The 26,236-nt window shown below is 35.0% G+C and overlaps 1 protein-coding gene across 2 annotated transcripts in view; it reads right to left on the bottom strand.

Moving 5' to 3' along the window:
• The window catches only part of FBXL17 (F-box and leucine rich repeat protein 17), a 484,579-nt gene that overhangs the window by 141,548 nt on the left and 316,795 nt on the right, over positions 1 to 26,236 (bottom strand). For both annotated transcript variants that reach the window (XM_045808274.2, XM_087861936.1), the window contains one exon: positions 15,814 to 15,890. In XM_045808274.2, coding sequence (XP_045664230.1) covers positions 15,814 to 15,890 — 77 coding nt within the window. The remainder of the gene's footprint in view (positions 1 to 15,813; positions 15,891 to 26,236) is intronic.

Below are 26,236 nucleotides of genomic sequence, written 5' to 3'. Positions count from 1 at the left end.
TCTCAGATGTACAATGTTCTGCAAATTCTAAGCATGATAAATAAAAAGAAATATAGAAGTACAGCTGTCATAGAAAAACTGCAGAACTAAAAGAAAAGAGAGAAAAAAAGATATTATCAGCAGAGAAAAAAGGAATCACTAACAAAGAAATGATGATTGTCAGTTCTTTCAAAACAATGGAAGCCAGAAGAGAGTGGAACAATATCTTCAAAATACTGAGAAAAAATAACTAATTTTAATATTGTGTACACAGCTAAATATCATTCAAGAACTGGATAAACTAAAATTGTGATCTTATATTTTTAAAATACTTCTGCATAAAAGCCCTACACATTTCCTTCACAAACACAACTTTCCCCATTCTTGAATAAACTGACAAATAACAACATCATCCTACCTAATCTGAACTATTAGGTAAGAAATTATATATATATATTTTTAATTTATATAAGAAGTTAATAGAGAACATTTCAAAGATCAATATACCAAAGAAATAATATTCTGTTATAACATGAGTTACTTGAATAATAAACATATTTTCTACCCTCTTTCCAATTCTGAGGAACGGTAAGCCTGACTGGCCTCACCAAGAAGCCTGAGGTTAGATGATGGGGAACCGGGTGATTTGGTGGCAGAACAAGGCCTCCAGCTGGGGAAAGAGGACAGCTTTGTTCTGGTTCCAGAGCGAGGGGAAACTGAACCTCAGTTTCCTCCTCTTGAAAAAGTAGGGGCTTGAAAGAAATCAATATTTTCTGATGGCTCCTACAGCTCTCAAGCCTGATAATCTTTTAGCCCAATTCTATAGGATGAAATTTCTGTCTTCCATGATCTCAGAACCTGTAATAAAGCTAGCTGGAAATACTTCTAGATGGAATTTGTAGCACATTATATAACACATTCTTGCAACAGTTTCCCACTAATAATTGTATTAGCTAGAAGTTTCCAATCTTGACTTCTCATCCCCCAGCCCGAGGAGATTTAATAATAGAAACAACTGCTTTAAAAGATGTTTACAAAACTGACAGCTTTTTTTCCAAGAACACTGTGCTGGTTAGGGGACATTAGGTGCCAGTTTTCAGGTCGTTCCAACAATAGCAGAGTAAATTGCTACAATGGCAAATTTTCAATGACTTTTTTTTTTTTCCTGTTTAGTTGTGTCATTTGGGGACCAGACTGATACATTAGGCACAAGCAATAGTCTTAGTGATTTTGCTGCCTGGAGTTAGGTAGGCTTTCTCCCTCATGCAAAAACAAAATGGAAATCTAAAAGTGCTTGTACCCGCTGCTGAGTCTGGACTGTGTGTGAGGTTTCAGAGTCCCCAGTGAGGCCAGGCCCGGCTGGAGCAGAGTAGTCCAGAGACAGGAACAGAGACAGCAGTGCCATCCTGTCAAATGGCTTACTCCTTTTATTTCAATTTTAAGAGTAAAATGTCTGTTTCTTTAAAAACAAAAACAAAAAAACAGTGCTGGGCAGAGAAAGCAAGAAATATAGTAGTTAGATTATCTGCCCTCTAATAAACATAAAATAATGTTAAAATTAATGTCAAATCTAAAGCTGATTTAAAGATCCTACAGTGGGTAAAGAGCTAACAAACGTCTCCTTTTCTGAATGAGAAGTTGACCTTTGGTTAACTTCCTAGATCTGTTCCCCTAAAATGGTACATTAACCATGTTACTTGGCAACATTGCTTTAACATAACAATGGCAGCTAACTGGTAGATCGTATCTGTGTTGTTTAAGAGAAGTATAAACACCTGAAGGGGACCCCACTGTTTTGGATTTCTTCAGGGCAGTCATTCTTGTAACTAGTCATGTAACTTTCAGAGATGCTAGATTCTATGCCTATTGATCATTCCATGAGATATTAGTTCTTGGGAGTTTGATGTTTCTAAGCCAGGGCAGTGCCCCTAACCATGCTACGTGGATCTCATCTCCTTGCACTTAAGCCTTCATCTGGTGGTAAAAGAAAATGCTTCCCTGACTGCTGGGTGAGCTCAAGGTCTCCTACAGAAAAGGAATCCCTGACACTGCCCTCCGGCAAGCTAAGGTTCCCATCCTCATCATTCTGAATAGACTGTGTCAACGATGGCCTATGACGGCTTAAAAAAGTCTAAATGTTTAGTTGCACATAGTAAGATCCCATGGTAGGGAAAGCATCTACATATTTAATTTTTAGTGTTTCTCATGGTTTTAGGTCTATAACCCAGACAAACAGCATATTGCTTAAGTCATGAAATAATTAATTTTAATAACATTTTAATTTGTTCCTTCATTCAAGAATTTTTCAGAAGGTTCATTGTAGCTGCTCTGTGATAAACAGACTGTAAAGAAGGCAAATAGGAAATACAATTAAGTGGCCAGTGCAGTTATCAATGGAGTTGGCTCTATTTGAGATCTATTTCAAGGGTAGAGCTGACCTGGCTTATTAATGAATGTGATGAGAGGTATGAAGAAAAGTGAGGCATCAGGGACATCTAATAACAAGGTGAATAGTGAGGCCATTTACTGAGTCAGAGAAGACCAGCAGTGGTTATAAAGAAGCGATAGAAATGGGGGTGAAGAATAAACAGCCTTCTACTCTGCATTTAGATTAACCCACTGAAAAGTAAGTACTTCTATTCGGCAGTGTGGGGAAATGATGCTTTGAGAAAAGTGATAATACGGATCCAGTTTTGTAATCGGCATTATATACTTAATTCCTTTTACAGGAAGTGGGGATGAATAAAGAAGAAAAGGTAGGAAAGGCAAAACACAGCTTTAGGTGTGCAGCACATCATGTGTTAAATTGAAACAACCCCAAAGTTCAACTTCCTTCACTGTTCAAGGAGAAAATCCTTCACTATGTACTTCAGGATAAAGGATTTGCAACTATATGGTGCTTGAGAAATATGCTATTGCTGTAATTTAACTCACTGTATGTGGGCTTCAAGATGCACAGTGGCATTCCAAACCAACTTTTAAAGAAAATTGCATGGAATTTTCAAGACATCAGGAGCGCTCTTTAAAGTTATGCAGAGAAAACGGATTTTTGATAGTTATGAATTACATTTAGTGGTGCCAGATTGCAGGGAACACTCTTTTTGCCTCAGTATGGTTAGAATTACTGTTGACAAAGTTTTAATTTAAATTTTTAAGGATTTAAATGGAAGAATATAGGTCACTGAGTTTTCATTCATTGTGTAAGTATTACTAGTGGCAGAAAGCAAGCTTTGTTACCGAGGGTCCAATTTTGGCCCGGGAGTCCACCTTTTCTGTAGTAGTTGGGAATTGAGTATGTGTTAGCGAGAATAATTTGGCTCTCAGTCAGTCAATCAGTGGACTGAACACGCACAGTTAGAAACCTGCCTGGCACAGAACAGAAGCTCAGTTCAGAAATATTAAATGCATTTGTGAGACAGACTCAAGTCCACACAAATCATATATTACAATCACAAGCTGGAAGGGATTCGATCTTTCCTAGCAGGTTGTAGATTTAGATAGATTTGTAATAGTCAGAAAATACCCTACACAGCCCTGAAGTCTAATTCTACAATTTTCAACTGGTTTCCTGAAGTTGAAAAACAGAGGTAAATATTTGTAGAGCCCACTGCATGTAAAAAATGTTTTCAAGAGCCTTGCCATATCCAGGAAACCATAAGAAATTATAGTAGGTGTCTAATTTAAATGTTGTATCTTAAAATAACCAATGTAAAAGTATATGCTATAGAGGCTATTAAAAATAAAGACCGCTTCCTTGAAAAGAAATTTAAACACTGTATTTTTTCATAAATCTGAAAGAGTAGAGTACGTTTCCCATCAACAATCTAGCAAAAGCACAAAGTATGCGCTGCAGGAGAAGAGCAGCATACTGCAGGAAGGCACAGCCTTTTGTGCTTTTGTGTGTGAAGTCGAGAGGGTCCCTCTCCAGGTTAATGCTGTTTGGTGTCCTATTGTCCTCAAGGCCCACAGCTCTAGAATCCATGTTTTCCCCCACAGGATGATGAATATGATGGATAACACTGACATGTATAGCATACTCAGGTGCATTCCCTAAATTTGCTCTAGCCCCAACATAATGCTGAAGTAAAAGGACATGACAGAAATTTGGGGGGAGTATGCATATGGAGAAGAGGTGACTGGCTTTCATAATAACACATTTCACAAGCAAGTAAATAATGAATAACAGTACACTGGTAAATACCACGCACCAAAAGCTGTGACAACAAAGAACCCACAAATTATGTGCAAATTTCAACATGCTTGCTAAACTCACCCCTCTTTCTGCTGCTCAAGAAAATTTTACCAGAATCCAAGTGAGTGAAAAGAAGAAATTACTGAATTTGTTCTAATTTATAATTCTTTAGAAAGTAAATAATTTCCAAGCCTTGAATGCAAGGTGCGTTGTAATGGCAAAATTGAAAACGAATGCTTTAAAGGATTTCATGCAATTTCTTATGTAAACTAGAGCAGAAGGTCTGATTCTCAGAAAAAGCCAAGTGCATTTGCCTCAACATAAAATAGGACTGATTGAATTTCAAAGTCTTAGTTTATTTTGTAGAGCTGAAATGTTAAGTTCCTTATTGCTGTTCAAAATTGGCTTGAATCGTATGTTATTATATATGTGTAATTATAATATATATATTATTCTCATTCATTTAAAAGAAGTTTTTGGTTACTATAGGATATACATAATTTAAAATTTCAAATACATTCTCCTCAAGCACATTCAGAAAGTGTCATCCTGGATGATTTCAGCTTGGTCATGAGCTGCTTCATGCACGACTGTCTGGTCCTCAGTCACCACAGCAGCATCTCTGCACTTCGAATCTCCAAAACTGACTTTAAAAAGCTGACTTCAGAGAGATTCTCAAACAGACAGAGGGCTGGGGAAGGGGTGGAAGCCTACTAGGGTATTATTATGATTTTAAATCTTAAAGAACAGAAAAATCCTTTATGAGAGGAAATAAAATATCTTCAAAGCAAAACTGCTTTCTTGGAGAAGCTCCTAGACATACATATATGTGAGGAAAGAGACAGTAGTAAAAAAAAAAATGGGAAATTTCATCTAAGAAAGAGATAGACATGATTAAAAATCATCATTCAATCATCAAATGATATTTAGCTAGTTTTCTATGTAATTTTTTTCTGCTTCTAAGAATTATTTACCATATAAAAATATCATGGCAAGCAAATTTTTCATTGTTTCATTCTGCAGGTAGTTCTTTTTGAAAGGCCAACTATACCAACTAGAAAAGTACCATAATTCCCTGAAGACAGACAGAATTTTCTTTTGTTTACTTCTTATTTCTAATTTGTAAAATCTCCTTTTTTCTGCCCATTCTCAGTCATTCTTAAGGAAAGACAAGTCGCTTTCAGGTGTTCAGCATACACTGCACACAGACACACATAGGCTGGATCAGCCACGTCAACTCAACACAATTGTTTGAAAAGTTGAAAAGTTCAAACTATTTATTTAATGTCATGCAGATAAACCCACAAAAAGGAACACATTTGACAGATAAATTTTAGGTGACTGAATCTTATAAACCCAAGGAAACGTATTATGATAAGGGTTAAAATGAATAGTTTAATATATAAGTTGAAAGTACATTTGATTTACCAAATTAGGAGATTAACAAAACTACCTTTTTTTGTCTCAGCAGAAAGTTCCATTTAGTATCTAAGGTGAAATCAATCATCAAGAGAATCTCTTTGATTCTCTTTCTCCCAAAGATATAAGATGGAAGCACTACTAACCCCTCAATTCACAGATAATAAAAGCAACACGCGAGATTTGATGAGCATGGGAAGGTTGGCACTTTCTACCTCAAGAAGAACAGTGACCATTTTGTACCAAGGAAATCCATCAGTTTTCTACTCTTGAGCAGCTCATTGACTGACAGATGTAGTTCCTATCTATACATTGAAGAAGTTGAACCATAACCATGTGAAGTGGTGGTCATTTTAGTTAAGTGATGAAATCAATTTAGTGAGAGTACAACAAGCAATATAAATGCAAAATGTATTTTTCACTGTAGGACAAGAAAGTTTGAAGGCCCCTGAATGAGATTATATAAGACCATATAGTTTGAACAATTTTCTACTTATTTCCAAGCAGATCCAAGAGGTCTAATTTTAGCCCTTACTTAAAACAAATGCAGAAAATCAGAGATAAACAAAATCAGAAGAAAATCTCCAAAAAGCTGATGGAGTAGCTAAAATGTAAAACTACTTCTCCTTTCTAAGTCCCACTTCTAACTTCTCCAAAAGCAGAACATGCAGGTAAGATTAAGGTGTTAGATATAAGGAACTAGAAATTTCTAGTGTGGAGGAAATCCCTAAAGGAAGATGTTTTAAAACTCGGCGGCTGATATCACTGAGTTGTAATGGGAGGGCTGGACTTGTGATGAAATACAGGGTAAGTTTTAAGCTGAAGGAATAAAAAACAGAAAATACAGTGATATAAGATTCAGAGTGCAGAAGACTTAGGAGGAAATTTTCTAAATTAAAAAAGAAAAAAAAAGCCGGATTCACTCAAAGAACCACAGTTCTTTAGAAAGGCAGCCGATGCCATGTCTCCAGCATGAAATGCACAAAGTGAGCCTGTTGTATCTTGACATAATCATTCTGTATCAAAAGCATACAGGAACCAACTTGAAGAAGCTTCACTACCAAAGATAGGACAAACTAAGTATCAGTAAGAAAATGACTGCTGTGGATTGCTGAGTTTATAATGATAATTCAACAACAATAACACTTCACTGGTCACCTTTAGAAGAAGATGGAAACTTAATTAATATTTTGAAAACTGGTAAATAAAGAGAAAAAAATTCATGCATTATTCTTTTCTTTCCTATATAAATTGAACTCAGGTAAGCCAAAAAGTCAGTAACAGAAAGTTGCTCTTAATATAAGGAAGTCCTACTGATAAATGAAAAGAGAAAGACCTTCTATAAAGCTCAATCCTATCAGTGTTAGTGGATGTAATGATGAGAGCCTAACTAGTGACACTCATACAGTAAAATCAATTATTTTAATGTTCAATTTATATTTTATTATGAGTGTTACTATCACTTTCTAAGAGGAAATTTAATAATTTGTTTTGTTTCAAAATAAATTAGATGCCAAATATCTTAAGTATGCTAATTGGCCAGCAAATAATGAAAAAGAGTCAAACATCAGCTGGGGAGGGCAAAATCATCTCAAAGAGAAGGTAAAACCCTAAGAGAACACTTGTAAGTGGAGGAGATGTGGTTTGATGCTTTAGAAGGAAAACATGCAGCTCTTGGGTTTTCCTCCCCTTCTGCTCCTACTTTTCATGGTATCTAAGAAAATGAGATAAATTAAAGAGCGCAGAGCAGGTAGAGAGCAAAGAAACACTGAGGAGAGATTCCATTCTGACTTTTCAGAGAACACTATTGGAAGAGGAAGGAAAGTAACGGGCACCTGAGACAGATGATGACAATGAGGAACTTCTGAGCTCAGGTTCAAGGGAGATGAACTTAAAGATAGGAAGAGTTGCTTATGTTTTTGAGAATGGTACAACTGCATATCTCTAGAAACATCTGTACTTTAAAAAACTGCTATGAAATTATATCATTTAGTATTGACTACAATTGCTTTCAAAGGACTGTTTCAATGAAGAAATTATTTCTATATGAAAAGCAGAGACATTTGAGGAGTTATTTTCACATAATCCAGTAAACGAGTTGGAGTAGATTTTAGTTCCAGCTTTGCTAATTAATTAAAACCGTCTGGGCTCAACTTTCTCCTCTATTAAAAAAAGAACAATAATATTTCTGCTTCCTTCATACATTTTTGGGAAAAATTTAGAAAGGAGATGCAAGAGAAATTTTTAACTCATGAAGAATTGTGTACAGTTTTGAAATTATTAAGAAAATATTTGTTGAACACATGAATACATATTAAACATCAATGAGGGTCTCTACCTTCCAGCTAGGCAATGTTTAATCACAGCATGCACCTGCTATTTGGTGTCAGCATAACAAAGTTATAATGAATAATCACATTAAACCTATTAAGTTCTATAACTATATAATTAGATCTTAAGGGGTAGGTGCTTTGTGACATTGTTTATACACAGACGGACAAACATGGTAGCAAGGATTCAGTTATACTTTTAAAGCTCTGAGAACTGGGAAAATCTAACAAAGCTTTCTAGTAATAAATGCTTGTAAGCACATCACTGACCTATGAGTGATTACGCAAGAGACTGACTTCATATTGAACTCATACCATATCACTATGCACAAAGTATGTGAACCTGAGCCTTTCCAGGCCTCAGTTTCTACATCTGTAGGCCTAAATATTAATAGTACTACCTAAAGTGGGGTGTTAAGGGGATTAAATAATGTCCACAGAAAACACCTAAAAAATGTTAACTATTCTGTTATTATGATTATTATCATAAAAGCTTACATTTGATTTCTTTCAATTGAACTGGATACTTGATTAGTTAGAACTCAAAGTAGTGCTTCCTTTTATATATGTTAAGTGAAGTTGTTACCATGGGAATGGTGAATAAGACAGGAAAAGTTGAGATGAAAGTTGGAACTTACCCTGAATTTTCAACTAGAATATTTTCATAAGGTTTCTTCAAAATTTGCCCGTGTGTGCACGTAATCACTTTGGATGATTTCTGTTCTTTCTTTAGATTAACCAACGCATACAAACTCATCCATTCAGGCACCTGTTCTTGCTCTGAGCCTTTCCTAGGGCTGTACTACCTCAAATGCCCTTCCTTCACATCTCTGTCCTCCCATGCCTCTTCCACCACAGACACTTCCCCAGCGATTTCAATCTCTGATCATCTGCCCTCCTGAACCCCTGTATCTTATAAGGCCTATTTTTTTTTTTTTACTTCATCATATTGCTTAATATGTTAGAAAACTTTTCACTGCTTCTATCTTCTTTCTCAATGTAAGACTGTATACTTTCTATTCATCTCTGTATTCTCCACACCACCTAGCCAGCACTTACACAGTAAACATCTGCTGAATGAAATAACACAAAACCAGTCCAGAATAAATCGCAGGATTAGAAAGGAATTTAAACATCATATAGGTCAATTCCTTACTCAAAGCTTCCATCTTTCCACATTCTCCGAAAAAGATGATCTCAGCTTGAATCATTCTTCTTTAAAAATTTTAAAAAGTAATCTCTACACCCAACGTGGGGCTCGAATTCATGACCCCGAGATCAAAAGTAGCATGCTCCACCAACTGAGCCAGCCAGGTGCCCCTCAGCTTGAACAATTCTTGTAATAGAGAACTCACTAACTACTCCAGACATCCATTTTCAAGTTTTAACATTAGGATATTGTTTCTCACGTAGAATCTAGGATTATTGCAATTATCTTGTGTTCACTGCAGTCCCCGTTAGATCTATTTATCACTGATAATAATCAATAATGACTCTACTTATAATACAGCATAGTACAAGGAAAACAAGTGCTTAGTCTGCATACTCAAAGACACAAAGCAAGGAGGGTTAAAGATGAAAACCCTGAAAAATGACTATGTGACTTGGGACAAATTTCTTTTACAAGATTAATGTTAAAAACAGTTAATTAAAATTAAAATTAAACAGTACATTTTAGAAATGCTAAAAGTAATCAAGAAAAGTTGGAAAGTTAATATTTCACTTAATAATTCAGTTAAATATAGAAATTTAGTTGTTTGTTTATAAAAAATTAATAAATTAATTTAGAGCAACAACATATATGCATTTGGAGGTATAAGACAGTTGGGGGGTAATCAAATAAAATTAGTCCATTTGTCTTTTAAATGTAGGTTAAAAGTTTCTTAATTAAAACAAAACAAAACTCCATTATATATAAAGGTAGAGTTAGTCTATGAATTGCTTATGGGAGTATTTTCTTGAAGAAATGTCTTTAAAAGTCCTTCTCAAAAGATTTGAGATTCTGTGGTCTATTATGGCATGCCACAGTGATAAGCATTATTACTGTTCAGCCTTTGATTTCAAGATTATGTAGCTGTAGTCTTAGGATGACCTAAGAACTAAGGAAGAATGTCAACAATTTCTTTGCTGTTAAGCAAAGAAAAGCATTTAGAAAACTTACAATTAAATACCAGATTTTTGGTGAGAAATTATGACCATTACTGAGAAGAAAAAAAAAAGGAATATAATATTTGCTAAGTACAACAGCAGGCATATCGATCTAGTAGTAAGGAACTCCAAAAATAAAAATAGAGAATTAGAAGTGAAAAGAAATAACTTTGAAGATGGACATATAAACAAGGGAAATTTGCAACAATAGAAGATTTAGCAATTTACTACTATTTTGTTAGAAACAATAAAAGCTATCTATATTTAAATGATAGAATGGAAAGAAAGCATGAATAATCAACAGTAAACAATAAGACATTCTTTTTGACTTGCAAATGTGTTTTCTAAAGTTCTTCTCTGTCACTTTACAACTATTAGAGTTATTCCTGCTGACAAAAGGAGCTGAATTTCACCCAGCAATCTTGGAACAGTTTGAAATACAATTTGAAAATGAAACAAAATGTAAAAGGAAAAACCAGGAAATTAATTTTAAATGCAACATCATTGTATGTAATGCACACCTAATAACATGAAAAATAAAGTAATATAAAAAAAGAGCAAAATTATTTTCGGTATGAGCCTTTTTCTTGAATAACTTATCAGTGTTGGTTTGATAAGAAAAGATGAAGCACTCTTGATACAAACGTACCAGAATGCTTGTTAGGGTTTCTTTTTGTTTCTTCAGCGTGCCTTCTTATTTTGATAATGCATCCAGGATCCCAAGTTGGGTTAAGAGATCTGGTAGCCCAAGAAGAGATAGGGAATGTACGACCTATAAATCTTTCAATAACATTAGAAGGTCAACAAGGCTGAGGTGAGGCGTGGGTTACACCAAAGCAAAGATTAATGTCAGCAGGCCACTCCTTGCCATTCTTCTGTCTGGAAGAAGGAGATGAATTACCTTTTTTTTTTTTTTTTTTAAATGAGCAGGTTAGCCCCATCCTCTCAATCCCATCAGAATGAAAGCTGCAGGAATATAGAAACGATATATGTCTTGCATCTAGAACAGACCCCAGCCCAGGGTAGGTGCTGAATCAATCTGCTGACAGAATGAGTATGTATCATGTCTGCTGTATGGCAGACCAACTGAAATGACATCCCAAATGATGGGAAGAGTGACCTCCTTGACTTGGGAGACCATTTGCTCAGAGCAATCCAAAAGTTTTACGACAAGCCTTGAGGTCCCAAATCAGACAGCAGACCAATGGCAAGCAGAGCAAGGGGCAACCAAAGACTGCCCTGGAATAGTAGCCCCAGGGCCTGTGGGAGTGACAGAGGAGCCCACGGAGTGGTGCAGAGTGAGTCTGTGGGTTGTCAGTGACCTTGTAGGCCCCAAATATCAATGTCAGTAGTTAAGTGTTTACAGTCCTTTTTAATTAAAGTTTATTTGACAACTTGAGAGGGAAATCAAAAGATATCCTCTAGAGTATATTTCTAGGGGCCTCAGGAGTGCTGAAGTCAAAGGAAATGTGATAACAACCCAGAAAAAGAAACCTGGGTCCTTTTTACAACTGCTCCCCGACACAGGGTCACACTGGTAAAACTCACTCTGGAGACACCAGGGGAGGCAAGCGCTTTATTCACCCATCCTATTCATTACACCTTCTGTTCTGTGCCATGCAGCCCAAGACAGACAGGCTTGAGGGGTACACGTTACTTTCTACTCCTTGTCTTCCTTTCAATCCTAAGGATACAATTTTCCAGAAGAGAACTTTCAACGGAAAAGTGTTTGAAGGCAAGTGGAAAGGTAGGTTGAAAACGATTAGCTGATAATACTAGGAACAAAAGAAAGCATAAGGGGAGCCAAGAGAAAATTATCCAAACAAAAAGGAAGAAGAGATGAGGAAGAAACCTAACATAGGGAGGCAAATGAAAGATTTTAAACTTTCTGCTGCATCTTTCCGTTTATTCCCTACTAATAAGAATCTGGGTTAGATAGCTTAGGTATGGAAGTCAACAAGACAAGCACAAACTAATACAGGCCAAACTTCCAAATCATGATTCCCACAGACAGGAAAGCCACACTTGGAGGGGAAGGAGGAGGAGGATGGGGGAGGAGAGCTGATTCTTCTTCAGAGAAAGAGATGATTCTATTATTCTAAGAATTCCCAATTAATAAGTACCCACTATGCCACGAGGCATGACGCTGATGTTTTAAATTCCTATTCACTACCTTTTATGGTACATTTTATTATGTGCTTAACAGATGGCAAAACTAGGAGGTTAAGTAAGTGGCTCAAGGTCACAAAGAAAAGAAGAGGCAAAGCTGGATTCTAACCTAACTCTCTGACTCCTAAATTTGAGGTTTCCCCCACAAGACTGCCTATACAACATATATTTGTTCAGTGATAGAAGAGTGACAATACTAGATTTCTCTTCAGGGAGCAATTTCCCAAGACTGTATTTTCCATTTAGCTGTGCCTGAATTATTGATTTGTTTATAATTGCCATCCTTTACCATAAAGATCTATGTTCAATTTGGGGAATAAGAAGCCTATTAGAATGATAGTTTTCTTCATGACAACTATATCATATATCAATTAAAATGAACATAACGTCATAACAGCCTGGCCAGGTGTTGCTAAGTACTATAAACCACATTCAACATCTGTAAGAATCTTGACAAAAATTACAAATGATACGGCGGGCGAGCTGCTGTTTCTGAATCAATGCATTGTGCAAAGAACTTCAAAAATCTCCTTATACAATAATGAAAGCATGTACAAACACAGCACCACAGAGGGAGGAGGTGAGGATGAAACTAAATAGATCGAATATGAGTAAAGCAATAGGAAGCTGAATTATGGAATAGTCTCTTAAAGGATGAAACTCCCCCAGTATCGGGTGTGTATCAAATTTTACAATTTTTAAGTAGCCTCAAAAATCTAAAAGTTCTACAGAATATCTCTCTACTTATCCAGTTAAAGAAGAAAACATGCATCTGTTTTTCCATCTTAAAATTTATAATTAACACAGGGCAAGGGATCACAGCCAGCCTCCCCCAGCAGAGGAGTTACCTTCAATAACATGCTGTTTCTCTGGTTACAATGAATAATCCTTTTTGCTGTCTTTTTTGACAAAAATTATTCATGTGTTATTGGCATGTTACCAGGGAAAGAGAGCTGAGTTGAGCTGAACTTTCAGTGATTTTTTTTAAATTTTATAATGAAATAGCAATTATACTACAATCTCATAAACTATCGACCTTTACCCCTCCTCCTCAATTGTGCCCCAACATTTTGAAGAACAGAATCAATAGATGGAACACTGGCTTTCCATGAACCCTCTGAATACCTAAAACCAAAGGAAAGACAGAAGAGAGATGAGGTGAGGCAGAGAGCTTAAAGCTGAAGTGAGGTACCAGAAAAACTGTGATAGATTTCTCATCACCATGGCAAGGAAGTCCCCTAAGTGTCCATTTCTTGCCCTTTCAAATGGACTGGATCAGTTCTTCTCAACTTAGTTGATTTAACATCATTTAGGCAGGTTTTACTAAACCTTTGCATGGGTCCCACCTCATAGAAAATCTGATTTAATTAGTCTTGAATAAGATTCAGGCATCAGTATGCTTTAGAAACTCCTCAGGTGACCCTAATGTGCAGAGATGCACCAACCTAAGTAAAAAAAGGTAAACCATATTGTCAAGGTTTTAACATCATTTTCGCCTCACTAGGAGAAAAAAAATCCTAAAATTTCTAAACTCCAGAACATGATGTTATCAAGAAACAACAGCAATAAACAATAACAATACACAATAGCAACAACAACAAAAACCTCTTTCCAAAAGGAAAGGAAAGAGGGTAGAAGAATTTTGTATAAAATCTTTTCTGTCCCCCTCCTGTAGGAAAGCAACATTTACCAATGCTAATCACTAGACTTGGTGCCGGGTATGTAAATATGACATCAGAAATGAATTCCCCATTTTACAAATGAGGAAACTGAGCGTCAGAGATGTGAAGGAACTTCCCTAAGGCCAAAGAACAGATAAAGACAAAGACTGAACTTGGTCCCAGATCTGTCTCAAGTTCAAAACTTTTTCTCTTCTCCACATCTCCTGGAACATTTCTTTGTACTTGCTAACTTAACAGGTGCCGGGACGAAGCGTAATTCTGGCAACATTTTCCACTGTAGGACCTTGAAGAGTTCATTCTAAGGAACTTAATCTGTAGCTCTTCTGGCAATTAGCAATCTGACACTGGCACTGAAGAGGTAAAGGGGAGAAATATATAAAATAAGAGTGGAGGGGCAGGTAGTAAACTAACGGTAAAGGAGCTTGAATGCTAAGGAAAAAGTTTGGAATGAATGAATGTATTAGCTAATTAGCAAATCTACCTGTATTGAGTATATGCCCTGGGTTGGACAGAGAGAACTCTCTAAGAGCTAGAAAACAGGAAGATAGTATATGTTTTAGAATTACTGTATCTAAGTAGCAATCTAATATGCCAAACCAGAAAACAAACTACGAGAAAAAAAGAACATATCAAAACACTCATTTTACATGGTATAAGTAGGAAAAAAACCCCAACCTAGAAACATTATGAATAAATCCACATAAGACTCATTTACTATTCTAAAAAACAAACTCTGGGGTGGGGGAATGGGATAGACCGGTGATGGGTAGTAAGGAGGGCACATATTGCATGGTGCACTGGGTGTTATACACAACTAATGAATCATCGAGCCTTACATCGAAAACCGGGGATGTACTGTATGGTGACTAACATAATATAATAAAAAATCATTATTAATAATAATAAAAAAAAAATAAAAAACAAACTCTGAAAAGAAATTAGCATTATTTTAAGTCAAATATTTTTTATGTTATTTTTTATTATAGCTGTAGTAGAATTTTTCTAAAGGCTGAATTTAGTTGCTGATAAAATATAACTCTCCCACCCAGGACAGATGGTCAGCATGACAACCTAGGATTGGAGTCATTTATTAGCATATGTCAGAGTTAACAATAAAAAAACTTAATGAACTATTAGTTTCCCTCAAGGTAGAAAGCAAAGTCTCAAATTTAAACAAACAAATTAAAAAATCAGAAAAGAGAAAAGAAAACCAATTCAGTCTCCTATAAAGCTGAATATCTGGTTAAAACTCTAGATTAAATACACAAATTAATAAGAAAAAACACATAAAGCTGAATAAAAAAGGAAAGGCTAGGTTATTTTTCTTTTATTACTCCAACAGGATAATTTTGTACTTTTCATCTGTTTTATAAAACAACTTGCTTTTCTCCACTTTAAAGAGATATTGAAAATTAAGATAATTTAAAATCTTGCATACAAATGTATACCCTTCACTTCCTACATATCTAAACGTGGAAGTTTTCAATGCTTTAAAAAATGTAAAGCATTAAATAGTGTGCCATTTGGAATGTCAGCAGGGAATGTATTTGACATGACATTAAATTAAGCAAATTAACTCAAGCAATAATTTTTTTAGTTATATTTATTGTATCAAATATTTAGTTGTCCCATTATTTATTTTCATTTTATAGCTTTTTTAACCATACATTTTAACCCTATGTGAGTGTGTGTGACTGCATGTGGTGACAAACTTATACACATAAGTCTGGGTCCTAGTCTCATGATTTCCTAATTTCTTTTGTTATGACCAGAGTTACCACAAATAAAGATAGTCTCTATGAGACAATAGCTCATGATTTCTTTTAAAAAGTTTTCAAAGATTTTGTAACTTTTTAATTCTAGAAAAGGATTACGACAATGACTCTTTACATACCATAATCTGTGATTTTACAGGACACCAAATACAGCTCTTTCAGGTTTTGTCCTTCCTTTGCAATGACCTCCACACACCTAAAACACACACAAAAAAGTGGTGAATTACACTAATGCATTTCAAGTTAAATTAGCAAGAGTTTGGCCATGACTGTAACAGGAAGAGGTCAGCATTTGATGAATGCCACAGCTCTCTTCTTTCAGCAAACTTCTTTCAAGGTGTTTCAGGAAAAAATGTTATATTCCCTGCTTTAAACTCAAGTGCTCTAATACCTAAATGATTTTAATTAAGTATATTTATGACTAGTGTATATTTTAAAACCCAAGTGATGAAAAAAGGTATTTCTAAAGAGTAATGTCACTTTTAGTAATAGACCAGTAAATATAGGCCATATAATGAACAAGTCATTTACATAGAAAAATAATATAAAAACAATTCTAATCAAACTAGAATATAGATGGATGGTCATTATAGGCGGACAGGAATATTATTCATGGTTCAGTTGTTAATGATGGAGTTTGATAATGCTAAAATAGACATTTTTGTGTATTTTATTCAATATAAACCAGAAATATTTAAAAATCTAACACTGATTATAGATGAAAGAAAAAAACTGCACATCTAAGGACTTAATTATCTTTGACTTTAAAATTTTTAATTCTTATTTTAAATGAACTGTTGCATAGATATGTAACATAGATATAGATATGTAAGATTTAAAGTCTTTTCTGGTTTCATTTAAGTTAAAAGGTTTCTGAATGGTGCACTCAGATTTAATAGCCATAGCAGAACATGTAGTACAGAATTGAATGAACTTTAAAAATAATGATTAACAACGCCATCCATTTTGTGGCTCAGACTCCTATAATATCAGAAAAACCTGTACAGTCATACTGACACGTAGGAATATGCATCCTTCAATGTAGTCGCTGTTTTAATCTTTATAAATAACAGTTAAGTAAAAGGGTAAAAGCAAAAAGAGTCATTAACCTTTTCTAGGAAGTAAGGATCAAGTAATTTGATACCTGTGTGTATAATCCATCAAAAAATTACTGAATATCCATCTCTGTCTCGCAGATATTTTATTTGCTGTCTGGCTTATTTGTAGGAATCTTCATAAAATGTCACAAAATTTTATACAATTTTACTTCACATAATTCATTACCGAAGGTTAAATTAGTTATAAAGAAGACATATTTTTCCTTTAAAATATTTTTATAGAATATTGTTTTAATGGAATGATAGACATTGCAAAGTTCTTTGGAATAACTGAATAAACATTTTTTTGGGCTATTTTTTTAAAAAAGGATTTATGACCAAAAACGGAGTAGTTCTTCCATGGCTACAACAGAAAACTTAAATCACCAATACAATGCAATTACCATTGATACAGCTTATTATGAAGGAAAATTTTAAACCTAATTCCATGTCATTTGGCTTTAACGTAATATTTGAATAAACTCATAAAAAAGGAAGGACAAAAGCAGATAAGATATTACAGGCAACAACTATGTTTTATTTACAACTTTAAAAATGAATTTTCACATGCTAAGGATAAAAATAAAGATCCTAGACGATTACAAAATCCTAAATTAAAAAAAAAAAGTCTGACTACTTTCTGTCATATCAAAGATACATATTTCAGTCCTCCTCTATCACCTACCAAAAGGTAGGACTTGTACGACTTGTACGACTACCACAAAATGAAATAAATTAGTACAGAAATAATGTTTATGTCATTTATTTTGTTCTCATGCTCTTTTGAAATAGTCCAAAATGCCTGATTTTACATCTGATTGTGAAGAAACTCTAAACAAATGCAATATCCTATCTGCATTCCTGCTGCTTGATTCTATGTAAGATACACTACAAGCACGTAAGAACATTAAAGACACACAGAGCCCACTACAAAGAGCAAATAACACAAATTGATTTCACTGCATAAGCCAGATCAAATGCTATTTCGTAGCCAACAAGAACCAGTATTCATATAAAATAAGATAATCAATCACTGGATGAAAACTCTCTAAAAACTGATGAAAGGCCACGAGCGTCAGGTTTCCCCCGTGTGTCAGAGGGAAGTTTTTATGAATAGATATTGTAAGCAAATTTAGCTTATTCAAGAGGCAATAGCCAAGAAATAACACATGATTAAGAAATAAGCAGTAAATATCTTTTAGACAGAAAAAGAGAAAGGAAATGTAAGAGAAAAACACTTTGCTTTTAAAAAGGATCACCTAGGATTTTTGCTGTTTTTAAAAGTTTAGTTGCATAAGGTTTTCCAAATAGTTTTAATTACCCTATAATCACAGCCAGTGTGCCAGAAGTCACGCACAACATGGAAGAACTCCTCGAATAAAAATTCCTGGAGAAAAACACATTCTTCAGAAGATTTGTAACAAAACTTAATTTCTTTAATGTAAATATCACATCATTCCCAGAGGTGATATTTGAGGAGAGAAACCCCAAGTTCTGTCTGGACTGAAACTCTCAACACAATAATATTACACAAACTTGAGTGGTTCAAATAAATAGCTAAAATAGCTATTGTTTTGAGAGGTGAAAGGGGAAATGGTTTATATCGTCCTGTTACTGCAAATTGATGGAAATGGAACCCCACATCAATTGGCTAGTGCCTGAAACCTGGTGGTTAGTCCAGGTCTTCTCTCCCAGGCAGCCTGCAGTGACAGCACGTCTTGACAAGAGGCTTGCATGGTGACTATATTTTCCTCCTGAAACTTTTAGAGTCCATTATGGTACGTATTTACAGGAAGTACATGAACATAACTCTGGTCTGTGGACTGCATTTAACTCTAAATAATCCTTCTCTGTTTTAAAAGAGTCTTGGCTCTAGTCATGACCTTTAGTGTGTTAACATCAGAGCATTTCCCAGTTCACTGTATAGTAGGTATGCAGGCAACAAACAAGGTGGTAAACCTTAGTAATTATTGACACTTTTTGACTATAGATACTTATGTAAGCTGTTTAAAGGATATTTTTTAAATGGTATCAATAAAATAGAGAAATGTTTGTAAAGTGATATAATCTTTAAGAAGGAGAATAAAAGGGGTGCCTGGGTGGCTCAGTCAGTTAAGTGTCTGACTCTTGATCTTGGCTCAAGTCTTGATCTCACAGGTGTGAGTTTGAGGCCCATATCAGGCTCCACATTGGGTATGGAGCCTACTTTAAAAAATAATAAAAAAGAAGAAAGAAAGAAAAGGAGGACAGTGAGGGAATCAAAGACCACATTTAAACCTTTGTTTCTCTATCCCCTCTCCTATTCACAGATAATGCATAGGAGAATATCCATTATTCTCAATGATATTTTATAGGTTTGTCCCTAGGGACAAGCCATGAGTCCCTAAACTCAGAATCTAGAATTCAAATTTTTCCCATTCTTCACCCCACCCCCTGTTCCCACTATCCCTAAGGACAAACTTCAGAATATTATATGACTGACATCTTCTATAGGTCAGTACATTCAAAGACTTCTCATTTCATGCATGATAACATAAAGATTCTAAAACTTGGGTAAAAAATTATATCCTTAGGGAAAGTGACAATCTATAAGATTATTAAGGAGAAATTAATAATGGGAAAATGGCATAGTGGAAAACTGCAGAAAATCAAATATTCTTAGACTAGCCCATGAACATCAAACACAAGCCTACTAAATTTTCCCAAATTCTGAGAAATAAAGTGAGATGTACCTTAACAAGAAGGAATAAAAAAATCTGGAGAAATCTACTCTATTCTCACCTTCATGAAACCATAGAACCACCTTTCCTTTGAAACCCCATATTCTCATTCTCAATAACATGAGGGCCTATATGAAGAGTTTCTCCAAATCAAATGTCCTAGATTCAATATATTTTAGTTTATTCTGAATTGCCTACCCTCAAATTATTTTCTTCTTTTATTCTTTGGCAGGGTTCAGAAGAAAAAAAACTTTGTTGTTGCTGGGAGAAAGAGAGCATGGGGCGAGGGGAGGGTGCTACAGAGGGAGAGAATTTTATCTATCTATCTATCTATCTATCTATCTATCTATCTATCTATCTATCTTTTAGAGAGGGATGGGGGAGAGGCACAGGGAGAGGGAGAGAGAAAATCTTAAGCAGGCTCCATGCTCAGCACAGAGCTTGAGGCAGGCTCCATCTCACAACCCTGAGATCACGGCCTGGGCCGAAATCAATAATCAGACACTTAACCGACTAAGCCACTCAGGTGCCCCTGAAGAAAATTTTTAAAACTGCAACCACTGTAAATTCATAACAGTTGTTGAGTGTGTGTGTGTGTGTGTGTGTGTGTGTGTGCGCGCACACGCGCGGAGGTATACATACATATATACATATAAACTCTTCTAGAACTCCAAAAAGCATAAGAACATCTGCTCCAAAGTATCCAAAGCATCCAGAATTATTATTTATAATAACGCAATGTTAATGTTCACTTGCTTTTAATAATATTCTAAAATGCACCTGAAATATCTGATGAAATCTGAAAAGCAACAAAAAGGTTACTTTTGTCAGCTATATAGGAATTTTTTCTGAGAAGGCATTTATTTAGTTTCAGTGGAGGGAAAATCTGTCTCCTTAGCAATAGATTCCTAATCACCTGATTTATGTGAAGGGTAAAGGTTAATGAATTAAGCTGTGTAAGCTTCAAAACTATCAAAGGAATTCAAAAGAGCCTTGAATTATGGAAAACAATGGCCCATTCTACATACATACCAAATTTTTATGTTTTTTGTCTCCTACTCAAAAGCTGGAACATGGCATTAGTGACAATTGAAAAGAACTAATGAGGAAATATGACTACATTGCTTGCAAGAGGAGTGTCCTGGGAGACCTTGTTACTGTTTGTGATGTGCTTCAAACCCAAAAGAAGCTAATTGGAGCTGCCAGACACTGGTTTGCAAATCTCACTTTAAAGGACAGGCTCAATCACCTTAGAGGTGTGGAAAGAAATGTGCCCATTAGAGATGCATTAGTATGGGCTTGGTGAATTTCTAAATAAACTTTAGGATGTTCTTTCCTAAGTCACTTTTATATTTGAATAATAGATACATCTTCAAGCAGAGGAAAAAATGCAACAAGACAAAAACAACCCCACAGATTTAAAATAAAAAGTATGGAAAGGGCTGTAAAGTAACTGGCAAATAAGTACAACCGGGAGATGGATATCTTTAAGATTGAATAAACATGTAGATAAAACCTTAAAACTCCTGAAATGCAAACACACTGTAAAAGTGATCTACTGGGGGGTTTAAGGAATAGAACTTCATTTTCATCATTTCTCGAAACTAAACAAAACAACAAGCCACCCTATGCTATATAGCTTATAAACGGGTAAAAGCATAAGAAGCTGCAACTCACAGACACATACAAATGAAAAAGGAATAAAAAGGATTTACAAGATCTAAAGAGAGCAACAAGGGAGCAAACTTAGTACAATTCTGTGCTACGAAGGCTCATCCTGACTTCAGGTCATTTAAATGATAGCAGAGGTCACCAAAACACAATTTGGCATCATATAGAAAGAATAATGATATTTGATTGATTTTTCTAAATCCTCAAATTGAGTTTTACTGAAGAATAATCCGATCCCAGTGTAGCAAGTGAATTGGCATGATTTACAGGTATATCCTGCTTTCAGAAAATGCCCTACATAAAAGATTTTATTTATACAAAAAAAGACATATTTACAGGTAAACATGTACAAGATGAATCAGTTCAATAATCTACTAATAACAGTACATTCCCCCTTATTACATATGACTATAATCTCATCTATAAGCATTCTATTTATAGTTACTTTTTCTAGTAATATGACACCTTAACCTCACAAAAATAATATGTAGTAGTTATTGCTACACAACTACACATAATGACAAATGAAAAGACACAGGCATCAAAATGATATGTTCAATGCCCTTTGTATTTTATGGTACATTTTCTTGTAAATGTTCTTCTACTCTATCCCATTAACAACACAGTACCAAACATATACACAAGTCAATTTTTCACATAAACTTCCAAAAATATTCTCATAGAAGAGATGTTCACTGCAAGAGAGATTTTTTTTTTTAAAGGTTGACTTGCAATGAAAATGCTAAAGCATTTGCTCAAAGCACGTTCTTAATATACCACAGGGGCAAAGACTAGCAGTGACATGCAAAATGTCACCAGCTCCACCAGTTAACAACAGTTATCTTGGGACACTCATTAAGTTCTCAGTTACCAAATGTTATTCTCTGGAAAGCCAATATCTGATTAGTGAATCTAAGATTAATTTAGGCATTTGCTACTTAAAACAGTGGAGAACTGATGCCCATTTTGTCACACAGAGGTAGTGAAAGGTTACAAAATGAGAATAGTAGTTATTTTTTTAGTGAGACTTTAGTAAGTGGCCTCTAAATGGAAATGTTATTGAAACTTAAGTTCCATGGGTTTGCACCTTTGCCAACAGAGGTGTTACATCTTTGAGGGAGGGAGAGCAGATATTGCCATTGTTGATTCATTCTGGACCACTCTTTCCCTAAGTGTCTCTAACATCAGGTGGGTTTCCCAACTGGTGAGTAAGTAGGAGTTAGCAGTGAAAAAAGGAGTTATACAGCAACAACAATATTTTCTAATATATTTAGGAAAGACCATTACAAACTAGCTCTTACAGAAATATTTTGTTTCTTTGTTTATATAGTAAAACATGTTCTAATTTATTTCTTACAGTACTTTAAAAATGTATTTCAGATAGAATGAAGCCTGCACTATTTAAAAAATGCACTTCTTCTTTAAGCTACTAAGAAACAAGATGGTTAAAGGCTCTTCCAAAGTGGGTGGGGGAGGGAGATTAACAAACTTGTGATAAACTTGGCTTTGGCTTTAATATTTCAGATATATCCCAAAGTCTTGCTTTTAATTTTAGCCATTGTTCCATCCTTTTACCACTACTACATTAAGTCATTATATAACAACTTGAGCTCACTTCTTCTAAGCATTCCTCAAAACACGCAAGAGACAGAAAAAAGATTCTATGGTTTTATTTATTTATTTAATTCAACCATGTTTTATTGAGTGCAAACTACGTGTTAGAAATATTAAAAGATATAATCAGAAAGCCACATTATTATAAAATGATGGATGTAACACTTACAACCTTGATAGATCAGCTACAGTTTATTTTTGTTATTGTTGATAATCATATTTCCACCTAGGAGCAGAAAAATCATATCACTGAAAATAGTTAACTTATTTCAGGACTAAAGGAAATGCTAGAAGAGAAAGGGGGAGGGAAATGTAAAGGCAAGACTTCCTAATTCAGCAGTTTACTTGTTCTTCAGTGGGGAAAAAAAAATGTCATTACTTTGAAATAGGAAAAGTTAAGAATCCTCCTCCCTCCTTTCAGCTTTTTGGGGTGCCATCAATTTATGACCAATAACTCTGGGGGAACCCAAGCACTGCACAATGTTGATACAGTTAAGACTGGTGCTATCTTTATGGTTTTCTGGCATATTTTAGATAGAGAACAGAAGAGAAGGTTTTATTATCTTACATATTACAAAAATTTATTGTGTGGAAGCAAAAGCTCAGGCCCTTAAAAAACTCAAGAATATAAAAACATATAAAACTATGGTCCAGTTTAGTGAATTATAATTCATCAGAAGCCACTCCTTTTCTGAAAAAAAGTGAGGCAATATTCTGGAAAGCTCTAAACCAAGCCCTACCACCACCACCAATAATAAATAACAACCTTAATTGTAGAGCTAGAAATATTTCAAAGAGATTGTTAGGCTTCCAGATAACTAAAGTGAAATTAAGGTGGACTATTAAACATATAATTGATAATAATCTCCCTGCCCATCTCTACCCCATTTACCCTAACTGCTATGAGTATTGATAAGAAAGTCTCAATTCATGAGGCATAATATACTTTATATTTACCTTTGATTTAAAATGGCTAAGACTTAAGACTAAATTATTTTAGTGGAATATAAAAGCACTCAGAAGATGCGATTTCAGGCATCATTCAGGAAAGAGTTAAGTACTTCCTTACCAGAAGACACCACAAGTCGGCTTTGTAGTGACTAATTGCCTCTTTAACCTCTGTACTCTGGGAGCTGGCCTGTGCTTCAATACTAGTTTTGTGATAGAGCCAAAGACTGATGTTCAACATAGACCTGCCATGACCTGCGTAGCCAAGGAGTTAACTCAGACAAGATGCTGACAAAAGGTTTCCTTCTCACTTGGGAAGGCACACAATCTCTTTTTGGATAAGCCAAATTCTCAGAAGACTATAAAACACAGTAGGTAAAGACAATTTATAAAAGTCAAAAGAATGGTTTCACTTTGGCTAACAATGATTCTAAACATACAAGTGTATCATTCAAAATTTTGTTTGAGGAATGGTTTGAGTGAAAGGAAAAGAAATAGATTACTTATTTTAAAATGCAATGAAGAGGGCACCTAATTTGATATCTTTGAAAGCTTATAATTAGATAGCACTACTAAGATACAAAGAAAGGAAGTCAACATTCTCCATTCCAAATGTTTTCAATATGCTTCAAGCATTCATACTCAGGAAGCCTGGACTTTGTCATTAATCTTTAAACTTAGAAAATTTCTGCCCTGATCAAAAGCCAGTAGAAGAATTTTTACAGGTGATTTTCAGTAATGATTACATAAACGAATTCTGCAATTGGGAGAAAAGTATAGTGAAGCCTTCTTGTCAGTTCTAAAACAGAAGGAATGAGGAAGGAGTTCTGGATTAGGGAGCTGGAAAAGGGCAAGCAGTGGTAAAAACGTAACCCACATAGTTCATTCACAAAGAATAAAAAAGAAAGATCATATGGGCTTGATGAAGGCAGGGACATTATATAAATTTGACTTTACTAATGCTCAGCTAGATTGAACTCTGAACCCTCTGAGGCCTAAGTATCATCACTGCTGAATTCATAAAACCTACTTCTGAAGCTCGAAACTACCACTGCTTTATTCTTATTTTCTCCCATATCATTACATAATTAATGTTCATGTCAGAGGTGAAACAATCTTTGCCCCAACATTTACAGAAAAAGAGGATGCAGGTTGTGTTTAGTTGTTTGGGTACACTGGATTTATACAGAGAGATAACTTTTTACTTAAAAAAAGAAATAAGAATTACACTTTTTTTTCAAAAAAAAAAGAAAAAAAAAAAACAGTCCACACTTTTCTAGATGGCAATAAGGGGCATCAACCAAGAATTCGCTTATGAAAAGTATGCAGTTTACATTTTGTAAATCCCAGCAGAAGGATGATGGCTGGTTTCAGTTCATTTTTATCTATCTGAAGTCTATAGAAACAAAGTCCTGCAAATTTTCTTCTTAAGTGACACTTACATAAATACAATAGAATGAACTTTAGAAATTCCAGGGAAAGGCTATTGAACCTTACTTAGTTTTTCTGGCTACCAGGCCGATTCAATTATTTCTAATATAAAGTCCATTTGCCTCTAAAATATACATCTAGAGGATTCTCTCTTAAGTCTATCCATCATTGAAAAGACTTGTTCATCAACCATTTAATTTATATTCAAAAGAGTATGTGGTAGGTATGTGTGCATGCATGTGTGCATATATGTATATTCCTTTATGAATATAATTCCTAACAAATACATTTTCCCTTACCAATACTGTCATTAAATCAACAAAAATATGATTGTTATAAATGCACTTAACGAAATAATTTTAGCAGCCTAGCCCCTGAAATATCATAATCACTAAAATCCAGATTGCTTCGTTTGGACTAGTTATCAGTCTATTCCCTATGAAGGGAAAAACCACATCTTTTTTTTCCTGGGGAGAGCTGTGGAAAGCTGATGAAACCAGCGTGTAAGACTGATAGAAACCATGGAGGGAAGCATTTACCCAATTTCCCCTTGCAGAAAGTTGCAAAAGCATGGAGAAGGAAGAAGGTCATTTCACCATTTGTTTCAGACAGTGGGTACCTTGCAGGCAACATCATGTCTGACAGCCCGCAAGAACAAGCAACACTCCCATACCTGGTACTCAGCTTTATGTTATTTTAAACGATAAATCAAAATGAACGCCACATCTCTGGCATATTTCTCAATGCTCTACTGTTGATTATAGTTACAGTTCTGTCTACATAAGCACCAAACCATATAGCAAAAGGGAGTAACAATATTAAGATTCCTGCTCTACACACACACACACACAAACCACTTTGCTCAAGTACCCAATAAAGGATTACATTCTGCTATCCTGAAGAAAAAGCAAGATTGAGAGTTGAGAAGAGAGTTTATTGTTTTTAAAAGTCATTAGTGGAATAAAGAGGCAAGAGCAATGCCAGGCGTTTGAAAGGGATGTCAGGTAAATGTGCTTGGAATCAATTGCTCAGTTTTGTGCTTCCATGGGTCCTGAGAGTAT

This window comes from Ursus americanus, chromosome 5, assembly GCF_024610735.1.
Source record: "Ursus americanus isolate L20-20 chromosome 5, mUrsAme1.1.p, whole genome shotgun sequence".
Lineage (NCBI taxonomy): Eukaryota > Metazoa > Chordata > Mammalia > Carnivora > Ursidae > Ursus > Ursus americanus.
The sequence above is the reverse complement of the archived record's forward strand: the minus strand, read 5'-3'. Positions and strand labels throughout refer to the sequence as shown.